Raw genomic sequence first — 25,000 nt, 5'->3', positions numbered from 1 at the left:
GTATTTTCATAATTTTTTTAACATATTAAAATGGTACACATAGTTAAGAAAATATTTTTTATAGTTAAACACATCTTGTAGAAAAAGTTACTAATAAGAACAGCAGTATTTATTGTTGTCTGCATTTGTGTGATTCACAGTTGAACACTTCTCTTGTGTATTCAGTGACAAATGGCAATCACTTTATCATTTATCTTATGACAAATAGCAGATTCAGCCACAAACTGCTGGCCGTAGCAAACTTACAGGATGAAGTTCTTTATTGTTTATGGTTTGTGGGCTGATGTATTCATGCCTTGTTTATTTGTGAAATGAACAAAAATCAGTAAGCAGGCATGAACAAAATTTGGCCACACAATCAGTTGTACTCCCCACCCACCCACATTTTCCAAGGACCTTGCAAGGAAATTCGCTGAACTAGGTCTAAGCTGTAAGCTGCCTTTAGAAAAAGAAGAAGAAGAAAAAAAAAGTCATTAGAGGATGCACCAAATTGTGACATTATGCCCTTAAGCCAAAATAACAGTGAATGGAGTTCCTACCTCGTATTAACCTCCTGAATAAAGGTCTTCAGTTTCATAGCTAGATGTTGTCATAGTCAAGTGATGTCAGACAATTCCAGGGAAGAAAATTTGCTATACTTTGATAGCAGTCAATCTGAGTAATAAAAGAGGAAATCATTAACATGTGTTATGAATTTGCATACTGTGTTTTTATATTGCTTTACTGTCGTTATTGTGCACTTATTTACATAAATTGAGAAAGTCTCAGGTTGTCATTAGGGATCAAGGTCTTTTCTTATGCTCTTTAATTTTCTACTTAAACAGGGTTCTGTTCTGTATGGTATCACTGTAGAAATGTCTTACCATGGGCCCATATAAAAAGAAGCAGTTAGCTGTAGGCAAGGAGCAAGTATGTCTAGAACTTTGTGTAGTTTGAACTAGATCCGTAGCTTTTGATTTTTGAGATTTTTGGTGAAAGAACTCTTTTTCCAGGCTTTGTCCTATGGTGAGAAGTAAAAATGGCTTTCTTTCTTGTAATGATCTATAGAAGGAGACTGAGCCCAGAGCCCAGTTAGTGCTGTAAAATTAAGAAACCTTGGTCTGAAATTAATTGAAGGTTCAGGCAATGTATCTGAAGTGCTGATGTGATATATTCTTATTGATCTTCTCTTTGTGAAGTTTAAATCCCTTCAGTCTGAACATATCATCATTCTTGCTTCTAATCTGGGTCCATTTTCTGGCAAAGGTAACCCTAAACTTGGTGGAATCAGCCTTCGTGAGGCCATCTTGCTGTAGGGAATCCTTGGTTACATACATAATTCATAGCTCCTCCTCTGTGTTTTTATCACTTGTAGTTGCTAGAAGATTGGCTGGAACATAAGATGAAGGAAATAGGATCTGGTCTCAGGTCCCAGCATATGGAGTTGGTGGGGAGAAGGACACACTCTGGTCCCCGCACATGGAGATGACATGGAGTATGACACACTGGGGTCCCGATCACCCACAGATGGTTTTCACATTCTTGTCAGCCTGAGATAGTTATTCTTGAGCCATGTCCTGTGATTAACCCCATTTAAAACAGTTCCATGACTGAGAGAGTACAAAGCACACGTATGTTTTCTCAATTTCTCCTGTCACCACATAAACTTCAGTTTCAGCTTGGAGCTGCAGAAGTGTGTTTTTACATTTGAATGTCCTTTTAGCTCTGGAACTGAAATTTGTAGTAGTCTACTGATATAAGCCTGAATCAATGAATCAGTTCAGTGACCGGGGCTTCAGTCATTGATACTTCACCAGAGCTGTCTAGACCCAGAATGTATGTTTTTTCCACTGAACTTCAGAACTGCATGCCACATTTGTAGTAAGAACCAGATTCTTTTAGTACCAAAGTAAGGTTCCAGCTTTTTACATTTTGTCAAAGCGTATTAGTTCATGAACAGACAAAGTTTTTTTCATCTAAGTTCATAGTACATTGACTCATTGGCATATAAAGTATGTAGTGTCTGTATGGCAGTAAGCCATGGCAAAACTTTTCAAAGATCTCACCAGCCTAAAATATTTATTTCATTTTAGTAGCTTCATATATATTTACAGGAGAAAAAAATCGGTGCAGAAAGAATCAGTAACTATGCAACCTATTTTTTTCAGTATCTCATGGAGACTATTGATAAGTTTAAATAACCGTCTAACTGCTATTATAATCAAAGATGATTACCTATCAGCAAAAGTATCTGTCTTAATACTAAGTCCGTGGTCTTGATCAGTAGAGGTCTAGGAAAATTGGAGACACATTGGTGGCAGTAGTTTGTTCTGAAGCAACTTCTTTTACTCACTTTTCTCAACATACAAATTAGATGCATGATAACTGGCAGTTGCAATTGCATTGATAGTTTATTGAACATGGTTGGACTGCTTGTCTTTATGGGAAAGAAAAAAAGTTCTGAGAAGCGTATAATCTTTACCAGAAAGGCACAACCTCCAGTTTTTTTTACCAACTGAGATAGTATTATTTAAAGATGTTAAAACACCTTGTCATTTTATTAAGAAATTTTATTTCTAGAACTTTATGCAGTTGCTTAGAACTTCATATTTTAAATATCTTTTCTGAAGAATTATTTAATTGATTTGCAGGAGAATTTGTTGTTTTCTGAATGCAATGTTGTAAGTCTGGCAAGTTTTACAGAGTGCAAGAGTAACTTAAACTTCTAAAAATTCTTAACTATATGGTATACATTCTGACTCCATAGTCAAAGGCAGGAGATCTATGCAAAGGTAATCTTAATTTTATAGCCATGACTTAGATACCACAGCTAAAAACATTACTCTTTTTTTTTTTTGATACTTCATATATTAATACTCTTAATCCACACAAGTCTGTCAAAGCAAAATGGAAGGTTAAAAGCTGAACCTGCCACCATATGATGGAGCAATTTTAGTTACAAGAATTTTGAACTATCTGATTATGGAACAAGCAATTTGAAGTCAAAATGGCTCAGTGGGCTATCCACTGGTGAAAAATGGATAACATTGATTTTGTAGAAAAACCTTTTGATGATTTTAGCATCATAGGGGAGTATAGGCACCTGCCTGAGGCTAACCAAATGCAGTAAGCAGTCCAGCAAACAACCCAAAAAACTGTGTGACTGAGATTTTATGACAGTGAAATTACACACACTAAATGGGGTAGGGTAGGTGTGTAATTATGCACACTAAATGGTTTGGGGTAGAGGGCATGTTTTCTTGTTGAAGAGTCTTGTGATGATAGTATTAGATTCTCTCTTCAAAGAGAAGCTCATGAAGAATATATATGTCAGTAGAAAAAAGAACTGTGATTAAAATCTTTCTTTTAAAATTCAGTCATTAAAATCATTAAAATTTAAGATATATGGATGTTCTATGGATGATATGGAAGATATATGTATGTCCTATGGATGTTCTTAAATTCCATGCATCTGATTATGGAAAAGAAGTTTACAAGCAGAAAGAAAGAATGGGACTGTTCCAACTTGGAGACATTTTGGACTTAAAAGATATAACTGGGAAAGCAAAAAGCATTCTTTTGTTTTCCCTGTAGAAGTATCTCCTGCCACTCCCCGCTATTTCCTCTAGCGAGTCACTAGCAGGGTTGGTGTAGAACTAAGCATCCCATCACACCACTTAGCTTTTTCTACAGGAGAAAACCAAAGAAGCTGACTCAAAGACTGTTGGTAACAGCTCCAAAATGGGATCCTGCTAGCATTCTAATAAGAGCGTTGTGTCTAAAGGACATGGATAGGATGTATTTAGAATGTTGGGAGTTGACATTTAAGTCCATTCCAGTGGAATTGTCTCCTTCTGCTTGCTGAAGGAAGCTGACATTACGATAAATTATAAGATAGTTATTTTCATCTCTTTCTATCCATTCTGAACGTGAAATAAGAACAAGAGGGTTGATTGTTATAGCTAGGAACAACAGGATGTTTAGAATCATACTTGTGAAGAAGTTGCCTGATTAAGTGTTAGACAGAATGTTGGGTTATGCCTGTGTCTGCGATATAAATAAACCCCACAGGAATATAAGGGATTGTTTCAACCCAATAAATTGTGTACACCAGTGTATTTTATTTTGGTGCAGAACAGGCAAGAGGAAGAGGACACAGTTCTACAGTTTTATTACTTGATGATCCTGTCTGCCTGCTAAAGAAGGATTGAAAACAAAATGAAACAAAACAAAACCGAACCAAACCAACCAAAGAAACAAAACTCTTATACATCCTGTTTATATTAATTCATGGAAAATAATAATCTGTGTAGATCTATGATTTGTCTGTCATATTTCCTAGCAATGCAGTTCCAGTGCTGATAGTTAGTTCATAACAAGTTCGTTAGTTGAGACTTGTCTATGTGACGTATGGAATGCCACTATTCTGCTCTTCCACAGTCTTTAAGCATTTTCAGTCAGCCAATTTTTTCTATTATCAAAAATAAGTTAACTGCACAATTTACTCAAGTTGATCTCAGTAGCTTAAATTTCCCAGCAAAATATGTCCCTAAGAGGAATCACTGGTTAAATTAGCTGAAATAGCACTTTTGAGAAACGAAACAGGTGTGATTTGAATACACATCTTTTTAGATTTTAATAGCTAGCCAGACCTATGCTTAGTTAATAGAACTAAAAATCATTATTTAAATTTTTTTTATTTTTTTTATTTTTTTTAATTTGAGTTTGGCTTTTAAGCTAAAACATACCACCCCTGTTTGTCAAGGTATATTGCTTTTTATTTTAAAAAAATAAAAATAATTTATAGTGGATCAACAGTGGTGAAAAGCTGTTATTACTGTTTGATCATGTCAGAGATTAATGTAGTTGATAACTGTTTTGCATGTAAGCAAGCACAGAGATGTTTCATCACTAGTTAATAGTGTTTCAATAAGCACATCATCTTTCAGTAGATAGTGGTGCAGAGTAGTCAAATAAAACTTAAAAAGAGTGTCATTTTGGAAGTTTGAGCTTTGGACAGGAAGGCTAATAATGATAGCAGACTTTAAAAACATATCAAAACAGGATGAAAACACAGGATATTAAAAAATAAATAAAAATCCTTTCTTGCCAAACATCATAAAAGGCTCTTCAAATGAGCGTCTCAGGACCTTTTGCCCCATAGCTACACATAACAGTTACTTCAGTCTTAATTCATTCTGGTTGCAAATTAACAGCCCAGTTTTGTAAAAGGACCTGCATGAGCAGTTTTGTACATTTCAGAGTGTATTTGAACAAATATCTGCACTGATAGTGCCCTCTCTTGAAAATATATTGATCATAAAACCTTAGTATCTTCTTCAATCTGCTCAGCCTGTTCTTCCTCAGGTTGATGTAGGTTTTGAGACAAATGTCAGTGGAAGCTCAAGTGGGTTGTTCATATATTATGAATTAGCAGATCTGATAGAAATGGATTCTGTTACTGTAGATCACAAGATTAAAACTTAGGCTGGAAGTCTTTTATTCTTTTTTGACTAAGAACTGATGAAATTCCTACTGAGACTTCACCAGAAAAAAAACACATGAATCTGCAATGGATTAATTGTAAATATCCATATTGATTTCTAATACAGTTTTAATCAATACATAGTAAAGAGAAGACTTTGTCCTTGATGAACATTAATCTTCTAACAGTGATTTTTTTTTTAACTTGTTATAAAGTATTCCAATAATCCCACACTAAATTTTACACAGAAGAAGAAAGCCATCTACAGATCACTTAACAAAAGATTAGGACCATGATACCTATTTCAGATTTTGTCTACCTTCCTTTTTTCAGAACGTCCTTTAGCTATTGTAGAATATGAAGAATATGTAGAATATGAAGACCATATCTCTCCTCTCTATCTATGCAGCCCATTGTCGTCAGTAGAAACTTTGCATTTAAGTAAATAGTAAAATGTTCATTTAGCAGGTGCTAAATGTACAATAGTAGTGCATTCTAGTCTATGCACCAGAAACTTGAATAACAAAAATCTTTAGTATCTATTAGTATATAAAATCTGAATATTATAGAACAGTTTCAGACTAAAAGACTAAAAACTTTATCTTTCCGCTTAAATGTTGAGTGTAAAATGAAATAGGTGCAGAAAAATTAAAATCTATAGTTAGTGTCCATTCAATGAGGTAATTTTAGTCTACAATTTGTAATTGCTTGATATTTATAATAATTAAAAAAAAAGGTTAAGAAAAGGTTAAATTTAACATATATTTATTTTGTTAATGTTCTTTGTGAGCATTAGTATATGTTCACTGGAGATCTGTAAGCTAAAGAATACCCACTTACTGTACCTTAAAATCTGAAATTTAATAAGCTGCACCTGTAGAGAATAAAAGTAAAATGGTTTTACTCTTATGAATGGTGTTGTAGTTTTGATATTTTGGATACTTTAATGTGTTACATTAATGTTATTTTTATAATTTTTGTTTTATATTTTTTTTATGTTCCTTATACAGTACTCCTGAAAACTGTTATATTTGCCACATGAGCACAGCAATTACATCCCCTTAGTGATTTAATCATACACGTTTGGTGTCAGATCACTTGGTTTGACTATTTCAATTTATCTGAAATTCATAAATAATTTAATCATTAAACAGATATTACCACTTCTTTATTCAAAAAATTATGTGTATATGGGCAGAGGACTTTCCAGGACAGTTAGATTTCTGAACCTTTAGTTGCATGACAGTAGAATACTCTTTAGTCTTAACAGCGAAAAGCTAATCTTTTAAATCCAAAATATTGTGATTTTTTTCTCATCCCAGTTGCCGAAGTATATTTTTATGTCCTATATTCTGACCTGTAATTAAAGTCCCATAGTCTGTTTTCTCTAAAACCTCTTCTAATCTAGGACTGCATAAATCTATTGAAAAATAGCAAGTGATACTGCTTACATCAATATAGTCATTCCTAAATTAAAATATTATCCAATATTAAAACATTAAAATATTGCTATTGTTTTTTCTGTTGAACTCAAAGCAGCTTATTATATGTTATATAAATAATATCTTCATTTTTAAATAGCTGGATAATGGAGGTCTAGTGGTTAGGATTTGCTTATTGTAATGCTGTTGGTTGGCTATCATCACAAAAAATTATTACCTGTATTAATGCAATATCTTTTCTTAGGTCTAAAATTCTGCACAAAAATCTAGTAGAAATAAAAATAAAGGAATTTGGGAGATTCTTTGTTTTATTTTGAATTAATTTAAAAGGAATATTTTGAATTTTTATATAATGATGTGAGATAGCTAGAAAGTTGTAACTTATTCCTTTTATGTAAATATGGATTATTCCAACTATCTAATATAACATTCTTGTATAATTATTCTTAATCTCTGTTGATCTCATGCCCACAAATGTGTTAGGTAGATTGTTTAAGAGGACCAGATTGATGATATTTTCAAGATGAATACAATGTGTATTTGGAGCAATGAGAGTGTTGTTAACAGTGGTACTACCACTGCTATGCTACCTTTATTCTTGATCAGTGATACAAAAATAATACTTGTTTTGAAAAAGATATTTCTGAAGTTTTATTGACCATAGAGAGTTTTCCAAAATACTTTATTTCAGCTTGGCTTTGGAGATTCAAGACTAAGATAACTCTGTCTTCCATAACAGCAATAAAAACACCTGGCAGATTATTTGTAATTCTAATCAGTTTTTAAACTATTGGCCTTCATTACACAGCCCACAGAGTGCTTGTGGCCCACAACATGTATAATTGTAACCCACCATAAATTAGTAGCATGGCCTCTATAATTTAGTGTTGCAGAAGCTATTGTTTATCCAAAAGAACATTGTTCTTGTGAAAAGATGAGTTACTTCTAACATGTATACTAATTACTGAAAATTATTGTATGACAATTGGATGTCCTCAGCCAGACATAACAAAGAAATACTGTCAGGTTGTCAGCTCGTAAACCTACTCCTTGGAGCTAAGGAACTGGTGATAAGCAAGCTTATGTTTTGAACACAGGTTGAATTTATCCGAAGCTGTATTTTGCTTTTCTGTTTCAGTTCCTTTTTCTGATCTAGGTCATTGTGTGTGAAAATGGGAATAGATAATACATCTGTTAATTTTTAAAATATTAGTATAACTGTATTGAGTAAATATTTGAAGATAGCACTTACTATGACTTCTTTGTCTTATAAACAGTATCAGTAAGAACTGATTAGATTGGCAGCTGTCCTTAATTTTCTTCAGTTTTAGAGGTTTCTCAGGTTTCATGAATCTCCCTAGCAGTAGAAGATATTTTTACCTGTGGTGAGGATGATTATTAAATGCTTCTGCATTAAATACATATGCGAGACAACTCTATGCTGTCATAGGTTTGATGAACAAAGTACTTCAGAGTATAAATATGATGTCTTCTTTCATGACTGATGTCAGTCAGGTAGGGGGTTCTATACTGAATGCCTTACTTGCGCATGTAATTAAGAGAAAATTTTAGTTTTGCAGCACAATGTAGATTTGGTTTATAGGTAGATGTAATAGCCTGTTTTACATTTTCTAACTGTTGATTGGAGAGGGGGATAGCTAAGCTTCTCTTATGGCATTAATAAAGTTTGCTCAGAAGACTTAGAAGAGAATAAAAACAATCTGATTAAATTTTGGAAGCCAAATTATAGTTTCATTGCTCAAATTTTGAATTCTGGCATTTTTTTATTATACTAATCCAGTGGTGCCCAACCTAAGACAGGGAGTGAATCAATTAGTAAGAAAGGGTATTATGTTCCCAGAATTTTGTGACCAGAAGTATATTCATATGTGAATAAAATTCAGAACCCCTATTGTACAGTTGTGGCTTCACCAGCCATGTGATATGAGGTCATTTGACCATCATTTCTGGAGACAGTGAAAACTTTGGTTAATGTAGAGTAGTATAGATATTTCATAAGGTGATTTGAGCATTATATAGGTACTTGCATACAATTGTTTTTATAACTGCAGATAAATAAAAATGGGTTCTTGATGTCTCTTTTTGTTGTATTATTTGTTTTTGTTTGATTGTTTTGTTATTGTCTGGCAAAATCAAAGAACACTACTATTATGGGACTGCACACATTTTCACAGTTTAAAATTTTATTGTCCCTCAGGACTTTTAATAAATGCTGATGTTAACTTTCCTAGATCTTGTTTATATTTTCTGGTATTTTAAATAATTGGTATTTTGCATTAATCTTATGGAGAACAGATATGTAAAGTGAGACAAACTTGGGAAAGCAAAATAAAATCACAAATGACATTTAGTGGGAAAACCATGAAAGGGAATTGTCTTTAATTAGTTCACAGTTGGAGATTTGTTCGTACTGCTTATTTTAGTTAAGTCTTTCATTGGGGAGAAAAGAACTATTTAACTTTCAAGATCCTTGGAGGGGAGAGGGCCTTGAAACACTTATTATATATATATCTCAGACACACCTTCCAAAATAAACGTTCATTTTCTATGTAGCCATGCTATATTTCCTTAATAAATAATTATTTTAAATCTATAAAAGTTACTCTTTGTATTGAAATTGGATTATTCTCAAAGCAGGGCTAAAGAAGAGAACTTTAATATCCGTATCTTCCTGTTTGTGCACTGAAAAACAAAAGCTTTAATAGCATTGGAACTTATATTCTTGGCTTGAATGGTTTGGAGTATTTGCTTCTCACTCAGCATATTCTAAAATACCTATCCTTAAAATCAGCTGTTAATGCTGTCTTTCATGTCTAACAAATAGAACATCTCTGCATCTAAATTAGCAAAGCTACTTTGCTTCAAAACTGACTCCACTCTGTGTGGTATAAGATTGAGGCTGAAACCTCATGCAGCACACCATACACTCATTACCAGGTAGCTGTCTCTCCACATCCATGCATTCAATTGTAAGAACCTCAGAAGCCACAGCCAGCAGTTCTTTCTTTGCATAGTCAGGAAAGAACCTCCTACTGCCTTGCTTTCAATCTACTCTTCATTTTACGTTTACAGCTATTTCTTTTTCATTAAAAATATTCTTTTGTTCTGCTAATAAACACATGAGGAGTGTGTTAGAGCAGGATTAAATGAAAGCTGGTTTATGTGAGTTGCAGTTCTGAAGATTAAGAGAATCTGAAAAATAATACATTGTCAGTAACCTTGCTCAGTAAGTTAGGAACTAGTATACATGGTGTGTGCTGTTGGGATAAATATTTGTGTGCTATAGTGTCCAAGAGTTAGTTACCGACAACAGTAAATGTCTTTATTGAAAGCGAAAAAGTTGTTCTATTTTTCCACTCCTTTTTGCTATACTGAATCCTGATCAAACTTTATAGTAGCACACATATATGTATTTGCAAATAAATATTTAATTCTCTGCTGTGAACAGAAATCTTGTTTTGCTCCATTTGCCTTCCCTAAAACTATCCAAGATGTAAAGGGGTTACCAAGACAAAAATGATTCTAATTCTGCTTTACTAACAGATGTTCCTCAGTGCTATTTGTATGTTGAAAGTCTGACATTCCTGATTTTTTAAATCTGACCTGGTACTTAATAACATAGCTTTTAAAGTCACTTTAGCTTCTTATCTTACCACCTTGTCTGATCATTCCTCTCTTAACATTTTTGTTTTGAAATTTATTAACCTTTTGAAAACAAACAAATTCAAAACATGATTATTCACACAGACAAGACCATCACCAATCATTTTCACGTTTTCAGAGGCAATCTCATGGATCCCACAAGAGTAAGAAATATTTATAGTGAAGATTTATCTTCTGCCTACTACAGGTTCTAGATATGAAGTTCAAACTATCTTATCAAGAATTTTCTCAGTCTTTAGATTTTCCTTTGTTGTAACCAATTTTGATGCTATTCGTAATACAAATGAGTGTGGAAACACAGTATACATACGAAGGCAAAGTTTAGCACTAATATTCTATCTTGACAGTAGCGATAAAAACTGGGAGGCTATGCCTCATTGTTTAGTGACAAAATTAATGACTATTATTATCCATCTTTCTTTTCACCTTTCTTTGCATCTGCATTCCTGAGTACTGTGGACTGAAAATTAAACTTAAAAATTAGACTTTATACAGAGATGTAAAAGAATACTTTTAACAAGTTCTGGTTTGCAATTTTAATGTATTAATTTTAATGTATTAGCTATTTATTTTATTTTATTTTTTAATATCAAAAAGGTGTTTAAGTGGGCTTAGAAAACCTATGGCTATCACAATAGCTAAAATCTAAAGTATTGATTACACTAGCTTATTAGATAACCAGAAGTTCAAAGTCTCAGCATCAGTAGATACTAACGAGGTATGATAAATGCTTTCATATTTAGTAACTTGAAAAAGCCTGTTTTGTTTTGTTTGTTTGTTTTTTAATTTGTAATTTATATAGTACTATAGAATACAGCTATTCAAGAATCTGACTTTCAGCCTTTAATGGCTAGTTGAAGATGGCTACAGGTCTTGGTACCACTTCAGTTAAGAAAAATCCAAGCTTAGTTGTAAGTCCTTCTGATTCTTTGAAGTATAAGAAAGTTATGATGTCTTCTAGCTTAAACAAAATCGATCAACATAACATATACTAAATTATCTGATGTCTGTTAGCTTATGGTGATTTTTTATTTTATTTTATTTTTTTTGCTAGAAATGACTTGTCACATCATAAATCATCCTTCACTGAAGGATTTGGTTTTATCTTCTATTTTTGTACTTAGCAATGGTGAGAATTGGAGGCCCTGGGTGGAATGGATAGAAGTAGTGACAGCTGAGGAAGTAAAGAAATACAGAAAATGTAAGAAAATATGTGTCATTTTGTATTCTTATAATTAGATTGCTGCTATTGGATAATGCAGAGGGTGGGAAGTAAACTGTTTACAAATTCTGAGCAATAGAATGTGTACACAAAATTAGGCAGGGTTGTGCATGTGGGAAGATGTTTTCAGTCCCTAGGAGAAGGCAGAGATGATTAGTCCATCCTTTTTTCATCAAGGATCTCCTTTCAAGAGCGATTCCAAAAATTATTTATATATTCTTAGCTGTCTTCTGATGGAATCTTTTTTTTTTTTTTCATGGGTTATGAAAGCATTTTAAAGAGACTAACCGTCTGTGCTTAAAGCTAATGTTTATCGATATCCTCGCAAATGCTAAGCACCCTTTTGTCCACTCTTTAAAAAGTCAATAAATCATATCTGTGCCAAAATGTGGGAAATCCCAAAACAGAAGACAGTCTTTTATGGCAGCTACATGAATAAATTGGATGAATAGATATTGCTTGTTCAAGTGCTTCAGATAACATTTGTAACCATAGAGTTGCACAGTCCATGGACACCACCTCAATATACTTTGTTTCTGTAAGTGCTTTTCCAATTTTTTCCTTAGTTTACTCAGAATAAGTATGAATATCCTCTTCCACAAGATTTAAGCAGCATAAAGGTTAGTGTCTTGAATTAAAACACAGAACCAAAATTCAGGACAAATTACTTTCTCTGATACTGATTTATTTATTTTTTTATTTTTTTTGGCTTTTTGTAAGTAATTTAGGAGTGCATGTTGTTATTGTTAAGACTGCCAGAGTATTAAGGAGGCACCATATAAATTGAAAACTTCCAATACCTATCTGTTTTCTGCCATGTTGGGTATCTTGATAGATTGTAATGAACAACTGGGGGCAGGATAATTACTTTTGTGTTAATAAGATATTTCTATACTAATTGTTTCTGATGCTATATGATTTTTGATATTTTGTCATAAAACAAAAGTGTTGATTGAAAAATGAGTCTGTTGAAAGACCCTTTCCTCGTGCACTTGTTCTAGATGCTGAAAGTCAGTCAAAATAAAAAAAAAATCTTTGGATGTCCTTCTCTATTTTTTTACTAGTACAAAAGAGCTATCTGTACAGAAAAAAAAAAAAAAGGCAACGGAAGGAAATAAAATGACGTGTATGCAATGCTATGTCCAAATGTACTAGAGGGAAGATGGAACATTGGGTGCCCAAGCTACCTTTCATGGTTCATTTGTATTCACTGGCTGCATAATTAAAATATTAAATAAGAAACCTTAATCAAACAAAGAGGTTGTTTTGCCAGAATCTTACTCTGACAGGCCAAATGCTTGTTTGGTCTTATCCACAATCCTCAAAAACTGGCTGAATAACCTGCTTGAATATCTTGAGGCAGGAGTCAAAAACAGAGTGAAAGTTTCAGATACAGATATTATATGTTTGTTATTTCCTTTTTTTGTAGCTTTGTTCTGGTTCTGTTATCAATTACTCCACTCTGTGCTTTGCTGGGGTAAGATCATTTTATACTTTAATTTTGTTTAGTTATAACTGAGGTTATACAGTGGTCTAACAAACCCGGAATACTTGATTTCTGTGAGAAACTTGACCTATGTGCAGGGTTGGTTAGCATACTCATATAGTCCTTGCCATGCAACATGTCATGTGGAATTCTTGCACACAGGTTGAACGATTTTCAGGAGGAAAGCTGATTCCAGCATCAGCACAGGCAGTACCAGATGCCATGTTTGGGATAAAGAGTCTCTGTTCACAGATGAATACAATGATCCTTGGGCAAATAGCAGGCATGGTGAATATGGCTTTTGTCTGTCTTAATAGGACTGATAATACATTTACAGCTGTGAAAGTAAAAACAAAACAAAACAAAAAAAAATAAATTGTCATGTACGTGTCTGGGAATCTTAGCTAAAAAAGAGAATGATAAAATTCTTCTGTATTTGGATCTTTCCAGTGATTGAGAGCCAGAATGTGAAGTTAGTGAAAGAAATCACTACAGGTATTGGACATATAACAGATACTGTCTAACTCATTTTCAAGTAGTGTTAGAAAAAGTGTCTTCTAAAGGTGGTCTTTATTGCATACCTTCTCTTGTATTTGCTGCATTGTTAGTAACTTATTTTGCTAGACAATTTGAGGAAAGCATAAATTGCTTAAGTGGACAGATTATAAAGGACATTTTTATTTAGATTTCTGAAAATAAGGGCTTTCTCTTATCTTCTTGTTGGAAAGGAAAATTTCTTCCACTTCCTGCAAAGCATCTGTTTCCCAGACAACTCACTGGTCCCTTCTGAAGGAATGTGATTGTATATATTTCTTTCTCATTATTGCATCCTCTACAGGAGATCATCAGAACACTTAGTTAGTAGAACTCTATTTGCTCCAAATTGGTTTCACAATTCCGAGATTTTAGTCTTACCTTTTCACCCACCAGCTAATCCAGAAGCTCCAGCTTCAAGGTTACCATCAAGTTCTCCATTCAAACCCCAAACCTTCAACTTTGACAGAGCTGATTTATTGTATGTGGCTAAACATAGTGTTAGCAAGACATTCAGTAATTGTTTCTGCTCAGTCATAAGTCTTTCAGGAGGAAAACTTAGGCTCTGAAATGGAAGAAGTTTTTCTTACGGATGTTGATTAAAGCCTTGCTTCAGTGATCCTTTAATCTTGGACTGTTTGCTGTCACTGGAATTTCTGAACTCTGTTTAGTGAAAGTGCTGTAGGCAACAAAACCCCAGATAAGTTACTACTACAAGGATTTTTTAGTATTTGTTTATATGACAATACAAGTTTCTAAATACATTAGTGAACTAAAGCTGTTAGACTGTCATCTTTAATGTGAATTCAGTGCTTAAAAAATCTGAGAATATTATCTTTTGAGTCGTGATTAAGTATTTCTGCATTGTCTACTTCAGCATTTCCTTTTTTATTTTTTACTTTTTTTCCTTTTTGGCAGCTGTGACAACTGCAAAAATTATTATTAATATTATTAGTAAAATAATCTCAGAAGAATTTCACATAATTATAGGTAGTGTTAATTAGGATAGGCTCATAAGATAGAAGTCATTCAATAAGCAACATAGTATATTCATCAGTGAGGGTAACAATTAACAAGCTCAAAGACACTACTAAGAAGATCCCAGCATATAAATACATTAAGAACACTTCACTTTTCTGTAGAAACAATTAAGAAATTATTATTGATTAGATTGTTTAGAATTTCATGAAGATTCTCTTTACTAGTTCTGTAAAGATTCTGTTCCACTGTAAATCCCTGTATATGGCTAAATATGTTTTTGCCTTTAATTTGCTCTTTACTTCCCTCCAACCTAAATCACTTATTTTTTGACATAGAAATATAAAGTCAGAGCTGCTCCTTTTCAATTTAACCTCTGTACAAACTGCAATGTTAAATGTTCCTAAAAAGGAACATTTTTTTTGTCCTAAAGTTCTCACACATTGTTGTGTTAATTACTGTAACAAGAGCCTGAATTTGCCAGACCTTTGAGGGAGAGCCGTCTATGCCTTTTTCTTAAAGAGAATAAACGTGTCAGAGTTTGATGTGTGGGGTCCTGTCATAGTGGTGTATGGGATATATTGACCACGGACTTCAGGGTCATAGCTTGACCTTGATAATAGGAATGGTTGTTTTGGAGGAAGGCAAATGAAAATTACTGGTATGTATGTATCCAGTACCTGTTTCACCTTGTGAATTTGACAAACGTTGAAGTTGACTAAAATTTGCAAAACTTCCAAAGTATTCATCCAAGGCACCCTCAATTCCACTAGGCAATCTTCTTTACTCACTCTTTTTTTCTTTTTTTTTCCCCTCTTGAGGCATGAATAAAATTTAATGGAAAGCTTTGTCATCCATGTGATAAAACCACCAATATTGGCCCCAGTTAGATATTTTTTCTAGATGTGTGACATCTGATATGCTATGCTACTCTATATATCATTGCTTGTGCCAACTGTAGTTTTTCTAACAGATGTTAGCTTTATCGTTTGTTCTCCATACCATACATGTGAATTCTAAATCTGTGTCCATATCAGACTTTTGGTTTTATGTGTTCATATTTTTCTTTGCTAACCCTATTAATACCACTGAATTGTCTTTGAAGTTGAGCATGGCAATGATTGTCTCCAGGAGTCTCTTTCTTGTCAAATCATTCTTCATCAGGTTAAATGGTTTTCACGCTCTCATATTAAGTTAGAATGAAGAAAAGTTGGAAATGAAAGACCTGTTTGTTTTCTCCTTACACCATTTAAAATAGACTATAGTCTAGGATATTGTGAGTTCTATGTGGAATTAAATCTTTTGGCCCAGGAATCCAGGATGTACAAGCTGCACTGATTCAGCTCTGGGTAACATTTTAACGTATTGATTCCATCTCAGAAGTTTTAAGAATGATTTGTATCTCCTTGTGTACAATCTACGTCCTTCCCTTCCTAAGGGATCTTTCCTGTGAGAATGTTTTGTTAAATTCACACCTACAAAACAGACTGAAGTTTTTCCCTCCATCCTTCTTTCCTGAAATTTATTACAGCTATTTGCTGTCTGTCCTTATGTCTTATTGTTTCCTTTACAGTTTCTGTGTCGTTGTTGCTGTTGTTTTGTTTGATTTGTTGTTGTTGTTTTCAGCAGATAACTCCTACATATTCCTGGCATAGACTCTTCTCCTGAGTTTTAGGCTAAATCACATTCCCAAATCCCTCATATACCCAGGTGACCATCATTCATCCTTGTTTTCACATTTCTAACCCCTAAAAATGGGGCTATAAGATCACCTCAGGTTTCCACAACAAGGGTTCTTTCACAGTGGTATAAACCTCAATGTCTTAAAAAGTCAAATTTTACTAAATATTTATATATTTTTTTTATTTTTGATTTTTGGAAATAACTGGTCGTATGTGCTTTATTGACAAAACCATAAAGGCATTGAATAAGTTGACTGTTACTCAAAAATCTTGCAACACTGCATGCAGGTACTAGTTAGGAAAAGTAGTAGGAATTTATTTTATTTTATTTTATTTTGTTTTTGTTTTATTTTGTTTTATTTTGTTTTATTTGTTTGTTTTGTTTTATTATTTATTTTATTTTATTTTATTTATTTATTTTTATAGTCAGTAAGAATCTTCTCCATAAACAGGAGTTTTTGGAGATTGAGAGTATTAGTGGTTCCAAGAGTGATTAAGCAAGTTTGTGGACAGCAGTTACATAAACTGATGCTGAAGAAAATAGCCATGACAGACCATACAGATGATGATGAATGGATAATAATCCAGAGATTGAAGATGGCTTGGCAGTGAGGAAATACTTTTTATAAAGTAGTAAAGTTCAAGTGCTCTCCCTCAATAACATCCCTTTCTGCCAAGAATACTGGACTAGAGAAAATAGTAGTCTAATCCAGTAAAATTTTTGTTGTCTTGCACTCTCTTCTGAGCAGTGAACACTGTGAAGCCAGTTGTGTCAGGCAGGCTCCTTAGCAGCAGAACTTTCTCAACAGAGAATCTGCAAAATCCTGCTGATTTCATGCCTTATTTCCATGCCTTTGCACCAACCTCTGCTTCCTTCCATCAAACCATTAACATATTGTAAATGGAAAAATGCACCATCCATTTTACTGAGGTTTCAGGAACTGGAAAATACTTTCCATCACCCTTGAGATCTAGCTGTAAGCTCCTGGCTTTTCCCAGGATTTTCATTGTCTTTGCTTGTTCTAGAGGCTTACTACTGTTGTGTAATTTTCACCCTGCCCTAGCCTGTACTCTAGGTGTTTCTTACAGCTGAACATGTTCAATGGCTTTCATTAAAAATTATATTCCCCCTCTCTTCTGAAGGCTCCATCTGACCATGGAGCAGCAGTCAGGACCAAGGAAAGAGTCAGATCTCCCTTCTGCCTTTCAGACATCACTCCCTTTAGGAAACATAGAACACAAAATTCAGAGTAAACTGTCACCAAACAAAATTAATACTGCTTTTTGGTGAAGATGCTCTTCTGATCTTCACAGAAAGCAGTCAGTCTATTCTTTTCTTCAACCTGGATTGGTGTGTCTGCTATGTGCTGCTATATTCCATGACAGGAGGCTGGTGAGGCACTGGAACAGGTTGCCCTGAGAAACTGTGGATGCCCCATCCCTGCAAGTGTTCTAGATCAGGTTGGATGGGGCTTTGAGCAACCTGGTCTGGTGGGAGGTGTCCCTGCCCATAGCAGGGGGGATTGGTATTGGATAATCGTTAAGGTCCCTTCCAACTCAAACCATTCTGTGGTTCTATAAACATTTTAAAAATTGCCACTATTCGAGATAACGTTATGTTTAAATCCAGGAAGCTATAGCTAAAGAAGGGTATCAGTCTTGAACTTGAAATTTCCTTTTCATTAATTTAATTTAAGAAAGAGAACAATGATGAAGTACTTTGGAATTTATATAAGAAGTTAAAACCCCCCAAAATATCATAGCTATCAACTCCATACTATTAGGATTGAGACAAATCAAGAAATAATGTTTGGCTTCTCTTTTCGAATGCTTGAATCTACCTTATTTTGAACTAGTGGCTGATTTTCTATAATCTAACTTTGTCAAGGGCTCACCCTGGATGGCAGGTAAGCCCACACAGCTGCTTGCTCAGTTACCCCATCGCCAGTGGGACAGGGGAAGAGGAAGCGAAGAGTAAAAGCAAGAAAACTTGTAGGCTGAGATAAAAAAAAAAAAAAAAGTTTAATAATCAAAGGAGAAGTGGAAAAAGAGAGGAAGAAAATAAAAAAAATAAAACAAGTGATGCATAGGCAATCATTCATGAGCTTCCACAGGTAGACTATGCCTGGCCAATTCCCAAGCAAAAGATGGCTAACCTCTCTAAACTCCCCATTTTCCCCTTTTATTGCTGAGCATGATGTTATATGTCATTGAATATCTCTGTGGCCAGCTCAGATCATCTGCCTTGTTGTGTGGCCTGCCAAGCTCTTGCATACCCCCAGTCTAATTCATTGTGTGGCAGCAGAGCAAGAAACAGAATTCCTTGGTGCTATGCAAGCATCATTCAGCAACAGCTAAAACATTAGTGTGTTCTCAACTGTTCTGGTCACTAATATGAAACCAACACCATCCCACATGCTACAACAAAATGTAACTCCATCCCAGCCAGACCAAGTTTGAAGTTACTAGTCAATAATAAGCACTACTAAGTACTATCATGAAAACCATATATTTGAAAACGTTGTGATATGAAATACAGCTACAGCTTTGATGAAAAAATACTAAATCATCTTTCTGTTAAGAAGCAGGGAGTATTTGTGAGCCTATGTGTGGGAGAAAATCTTAAATAAAGTGACTTTGCAATACTGTAGTCACCTTTGGTAGGAAAGATGTCCAGCATTTTCTAGTAAGTTCTACATGGTTGCTGTGTGTTTAATGCAAGCCTGTGTGTCTGCATTGCAAAACCTCAAGATATGTAGTAACACTTGGAAAATATTATGATGTAACTCTCGGAAAATGCTGACTTTTAAGTGATGACCTCGAAATTGGAATGAGCATCATAAAGAGCAGAAAATGCACAAAATGCAGCCACAAGAGCTTTATAGGGAAGCAAATTCTGAGGACTCAGTAAATATAAGAAAGTTCAGATGGGGAAAAAGTAGTTTCATGGAGAAGAAATATGTTGCACAATGAGGTGGGAAAAAATTTCAGGGGGAATCTTTTCAATATTGTGTTTTAAGTGGAAAAGAAGGTCTATAGGGAAGAATGCGCATGCCCAAGACAAAAAGTCAGGATGATTTTACCTGCCAGAAGGGGTCAGGGAAATGGTCTTGTCAATGAAGTCTAGTATAAACATTCAGGAACATGCTTTTATGTTATATATTCACATAAAACAAAAACAAAAACAAAAACAAAAAGAAAAAAACACCTCTGGCCAGCATTTCTAAATTATTTAAGTTTACTTAAATGTGGTGAACTATATTTCTTTGTTTCTTTGTTCTTTTTCCCTCACTCCCTTGCTCTATAAATTGCTATATTTTTATGCAAGCCTACAGGGAAAAGATGATATGTGAAAATCTAAATACAACCTTTTGATAAAGACCACTACTTAGTGGTAGATTAGGTAGATTGTTCTTACCTTCTGCATATGTGACTGATTTTATGTAATTTCTTTTTGAGGTACTAGGCACAGAAAATGTGTATTCTAGATGAACATAAGCAGAAATGCTGAATGTTCACAGCTTTTAGTGGCTTTTTGGTGGCCATGAGTATCCACTTTCATTAAAAATGAGGGCTCTACTGTTTCTGGTCCTGTGATTTCTTAGAAGTCATAACCTGAGATCTCCAGATGAAAATATCTACTGCACAAGTACAATTACAGATGATTATTAATGTTTGAGAGTATTAAATACAGGAGATAACTTAAGAATTACAATTATATTGCTTATAAGATATTACTAGTTTTTATTTATTTATTTATTTATTCAATTTGAAAAGACAGATGTACATAACATTTTGTCTGCTACTTTAGAAGCCAATTAATATTGTTTTGGAGGACAATACAAGCTGATAGCAATATTTAACCTTGCTTCCTTCAGTCTTTGGAAGAAAGCCCAAATTCTTAATTCTTCTTTTGTGTTGTATGACTTATTATTAAAAGGTCATGTGCTTGAAATAGACTTTATTTATATATTATGTCTGTATAAACTTCTAATTAAAAAAAAAATAATTCTGCTACTACTATAAACTTTCAAGTATGCTTTAGTTATAATGGTAAACTTAGCCTACTTCCTCCCCCCCAGACACCTTTTTATTTTTATTTATTTATTTATTTACTTATTTTTCCAGAAGAATATACTTTTGGAAGAGAAACAGAAAAAGCAGTAGTTACATTTGAAAGTAATAACCTTTTGTAATTTACAAGTGAACTGAATACACTGTATATCAAACTTATCATTGCATGGGTAATGAAAAAAATTGTTGTATAGATATATTTGAAATAACTAGAATTAAGAACACATGAAAGAGACTATATAGCTTAAAACATTGAGAGTAGTTTTTGGTTGCTTTTTGAATTGACAATCCAAATACTAATACGTTACTAATGTTCATCAAGCCAGTTAATTATGCTGTAGGATTTTTTACAATAGTGTGTTCTATGAAAGAAATGATGAAACTGAAGAAAAAAAAATATTTTGTAGTGAATATGTTATTATATAGATTTTTTTGTAATGGGACCTTATCCAAATTGTAGTCTTAACAGATGGGATCTTGTTGGGGTTCCACATATTTAGTTATTTAGGACTTTAGTAAACAGTGATTTTATCCAGTCTGTGATTGGAACAGATGTGATCTTATCAGGGTTCCACTTTTTTTCAGGAGCATAAAATTGCCATGATTTGCTGTACAGTGCTATAGTTTACTTTTTGTGCTTTTAGAACCAGAGTCCTTTTTAGCCAGAATTTGCCCTTGGGTCCTAAAAACATCATAATAGGGAGTTAATGTTTTATTCTCTATTAATCCCATTAAATCCTTTTAATATTAGAGCATGTGTTGCTTTATAGCATTAACTAGTGTCTTGCACTCAACAGTATTTTCACAGTTTATGACACTGCTTAGGGCATTAACAAACAGCTGTTTGAATTAAATGAGCAGTTAAGGACCCTGTTCATTAACTCAAAAGTTTCATGTATTTTTAATTCCTTAAATCTAATGGTATTATCACCCTCCAAGATATCTATCTTTGATTATAATTTGCTGTGACCAGTATCGGTTTGGGTGAGATGAGAGAGATTATTTTTTGACTATAAACTCTATCAGTGGTGAACAACTCCAGTGAATCTGAACTGTCTTCTAACAGTTTTAATCTTTTGGGATATAAAACTTTTAAAGTTGTTTACAGCAGTTGTGTTAAGATTTCTTCCAATTTTGTTTACTGATGACTTCATTTAGCTAATGTAAAGAGGCAGTTGGAACAGAATTATTTGCATTTGAAATGGTGCTATCAGAGGTTTCTGACTGACTCATTTGAAAAAAAGAAAAATAAAAAGAAAATTGTATTTGGACATTGACAGAGCATCTAATGGTGTCCTATGTATCAAGTATACATAGGCATTTCATATATTATACAAGATTTAGATCTCTAAGTCTTCATTCTACTTGGAGAATAAATTAACTTTTATTTTAATGTAGATTCTATGTTCTTTGTTATGAGACAACAGTGCTATAAAGATATGTTTTGAACTGAGGCAGATTTGTCATTGCATAGCTTCAATTTTGAAAAAAAAACACTCAATAATAAATGTGTGTTTGCGCGTGCATGTGCACATACATATTCAAGATTAATATTGCTTTAATACATGCTTTTGATGCTTTTAGTGCATTTTAGAATTACATACTTAAGCCCAAGTTCTGCACATTCAGAAGGATTATTCATGTCCACTAATTAGGCATGTGCTTAGATATCTCTGGGAATTAACCCAGTTTTGTCAACCTTTTTTACGCTTTTTAAATTCTTTAAAATATTCTTGATTGTTTAGCTTCACAAAAAAAAAAAAAAGTAATTCCTAATGAAATCTTCAGTGAAAAGAAAATAATTCAAACATGCAACACTTCATAATAGGTTTTAATATATTTTATTGCTTACTTAGCTGTCAGCTCAGAGAGCTCCTTTAGTCTATACTCACTGTATTAAAGCATGATAAGGCTTTCTAACAGAATAGTACAATTGTTTAGTTTTTTTTTTTCTGCTCCAAGAGTACTTTAAACTCTTTCTTTCACACTGAGGCATAAGATTGTCTATGCTATCTGCAATAACTGAACTGTGCTGCTTCTGGAAAATAACAAAATTACCAGCAATAAGTACCAATCAGTTTTGAGACTTTTCTCTTATGAAGTAATCCAGTTCTAGTATTTCATTTTGCTGCTTTCAGTCTGATTATTCACATTCATGTGAAGCTCTGAGAAATATCTTTTTATTTATCCTTATGATAAATATCCATAATAATAAGTATCCTTAGGAATCCTTTATCCTAAACTCTACAAGGATTATCTTTACCTCTAAGCTTTTGATGTTTTTGGTAAGTTTACATCTCCTCAGGAAAACTCTTGGGACATTTGGATGCATATTCAAGGTGGTCTTTCTCTATGCAATTATCACTCTATGCAGTTATCATTGCAGATTTCAGCCAGGGAGGCCAGAACATTCACAGATGGTAAAGGACTGTCCAAGGTATCTTGCCATAACAAGGGGATAAACACAGAATAAACTGGCTATAATACAAAACAGTCGAGTCTATCTGAAACCTTTAGCCTTGTTTTCATATTCTTCTTACTCTATAAGATATATCAGAATACATCATACAACAAAAATAAGACTTAGTTCTTAAATAAGTTCTTAAAAGGAGCTTGTATCCATTTTTTTATTTGGAATTCCTTTGGAATAGGAAAATTTGCAAGTAGTATTTATGGGGAAGAGTAGTGAGGGTATCTAGACTTGCTCCACCTTCAGACAACTGGCTTCAAATAATTTCTCTCTTCTCTGCCCATGTGAGTTGGAAGGTTCCATTATTGTTTTGTCTTGAAGCCATATTAATGGATACCATACTGCCATGCAGACCTCTGTGTGCCTTTTCTCCTTTCTTTTTCTCTTCTCATTAGAATGGATGCCACATGAAGAAGCACAGGTAATTCCAGTTACCTATACCCGTGAAGGTTGCCATGCACTCATTTCAAATCACAATTGTTGTTAGAAAGGCCAGCTATGAATTACAGATAGTTTCAGTTTTTCCTGAAAAAATGTGTGAAGTCAAATTATGTGTAAAAACATGTCGTACTTCCAAAAGAAGTCTTCTGACCAATTACCTTAAGAGGCTTGACTGAGATTTACACATAAATTTTACAGTTTCATCTTTTCATTCATGTCAGTACAATAGTTCAAACTCAAAAATGCTGAGAATTTAGGGATGACTATTTAAAAGCTGTTTAAATTTTGAAAAGCATACACAATGGAGATGGGGTTGAAACCTTTACCCAGTATTGCAATAAATGTGTTATGTTTGAGCTTTATGAGAAAATAAGGTGAATATTATACATTTTATTTATTTATTATAAAATGAATATTTCTTAGAAATATAATTTATTGAGTTTCATCATTTTGTCTTTAGGCAGAATAAGGAAGAGTCATGTAGATAAAAAAATGTGCTGAAATCTACTAGACATATTCACTAAGAAATTTAAAGGAATAGAGAAAAAATGATCTCATCATCTGCATCACTGTTTGATATACTAGATCCAGTCACCATGAACGGTATGAGTGTTTTAGGCTAGAAATAGGAAATTCACACTGAGGAAAAGATAGATCTTCCTTGGAGTTCAAAAAGTTGGTCATCTTAAACAGTAGAATTGAGGCTGGTGCAGTTTTAAAAGCTCATTGATCATGGGAGAAGATGGAGAGACTAAATTGTTAGCCTTCTAAACTAACTGAGATATCCAAAATCTTGACTGATGTGTGTAATATAGAATTGCTGTCAAGAGACAGATTTCATCTTTTTTGTCCCCTTAAAAGCAGCACTTTTCTCTACCTTGGCAACATTTAGATTTTTATTTTATTTATTTATTTTTTTTTTCCTGTAGAATTTTAACTTTCCAGTCAGTATCACTATGGATCCTTCCTTAGACTTTCCCATGAGCATGTCTCTATCTTTATTGTGTTAACTGTAGTGGTTTTTAAGATATCTATCAAATTTGGCTATAAGAATGACTGAATTGAAAATGATTTCCCTGAGAACTATTTTTTATAAAAAGATTAACAGAATAAAATAAAATAAGATGAATAAATAAAATTAAATTCTTCTTCTGCACCTCTGATAAGCTTTATTACAGTGCAGGGAGGAATTTTGGCAGGTTTTGTACACCTGCTGAGCTCCTACAATTCAGAAGTAATTTATTGACACTTCATGTATTGTACTGAAAGAAGCAAAGACTCCATGTTTTTGGATTTATGCAATAAAAATTTTGTTCTTTCAAAATCATTTCATCCATCATATGAAAATCATAGAAGTGTTGTATCTTTCATTTCAATGAGTCAGTAAAATATCTATCTAGTCATCTATTCAAGCTTTTTCCAAATTCTGCAAGCTGGACACTCAAATGTTTCTGATATATGGATATTTGTACTATCCCAATGACTATGGTAGAAGTGTTAACTACTAACATCTATACATAGCT

The 25,000-nt window shown here is 33.5% G+C and overlaps 1 protein-coding gene across 1 annotated transcript in view; it reads left to right on the top strand.

The window, feature by feature from the left end:
• CCDC178 (coiled-coil domain containing 178) overlaps positions 1-25,000 on the top strand; it is a 174,821-nt gene that overhangs the window by 69,384 nt on the left and 80,437 nt on the right. The window contains exon 18 of the mRNA XM_080578410.1: positions 13,242-13,289. Within this exon, the coding sequence (XP_080434536.1) occupies positions 13,242-13,289 (48 nt within the window). The remainder of the gene's footprint in view (positions 1-13,241; positions 13,290-25,000) is intronic.

Source organism: Anser brachyrhynchus, assembly GCF_964034855.1.
Source record: "Anser brachyrhynchus genome assembly, chromosome: 2".
Lineage (NCBI taxonomy): Eukaryota > Metazoa > Chordata > Aves > Anseriformes > Anatidae > Anser > Anser brachyrhynchus.
This window is presented reverse-complemented; position numbering and strand designations above follow the sequence as displayed.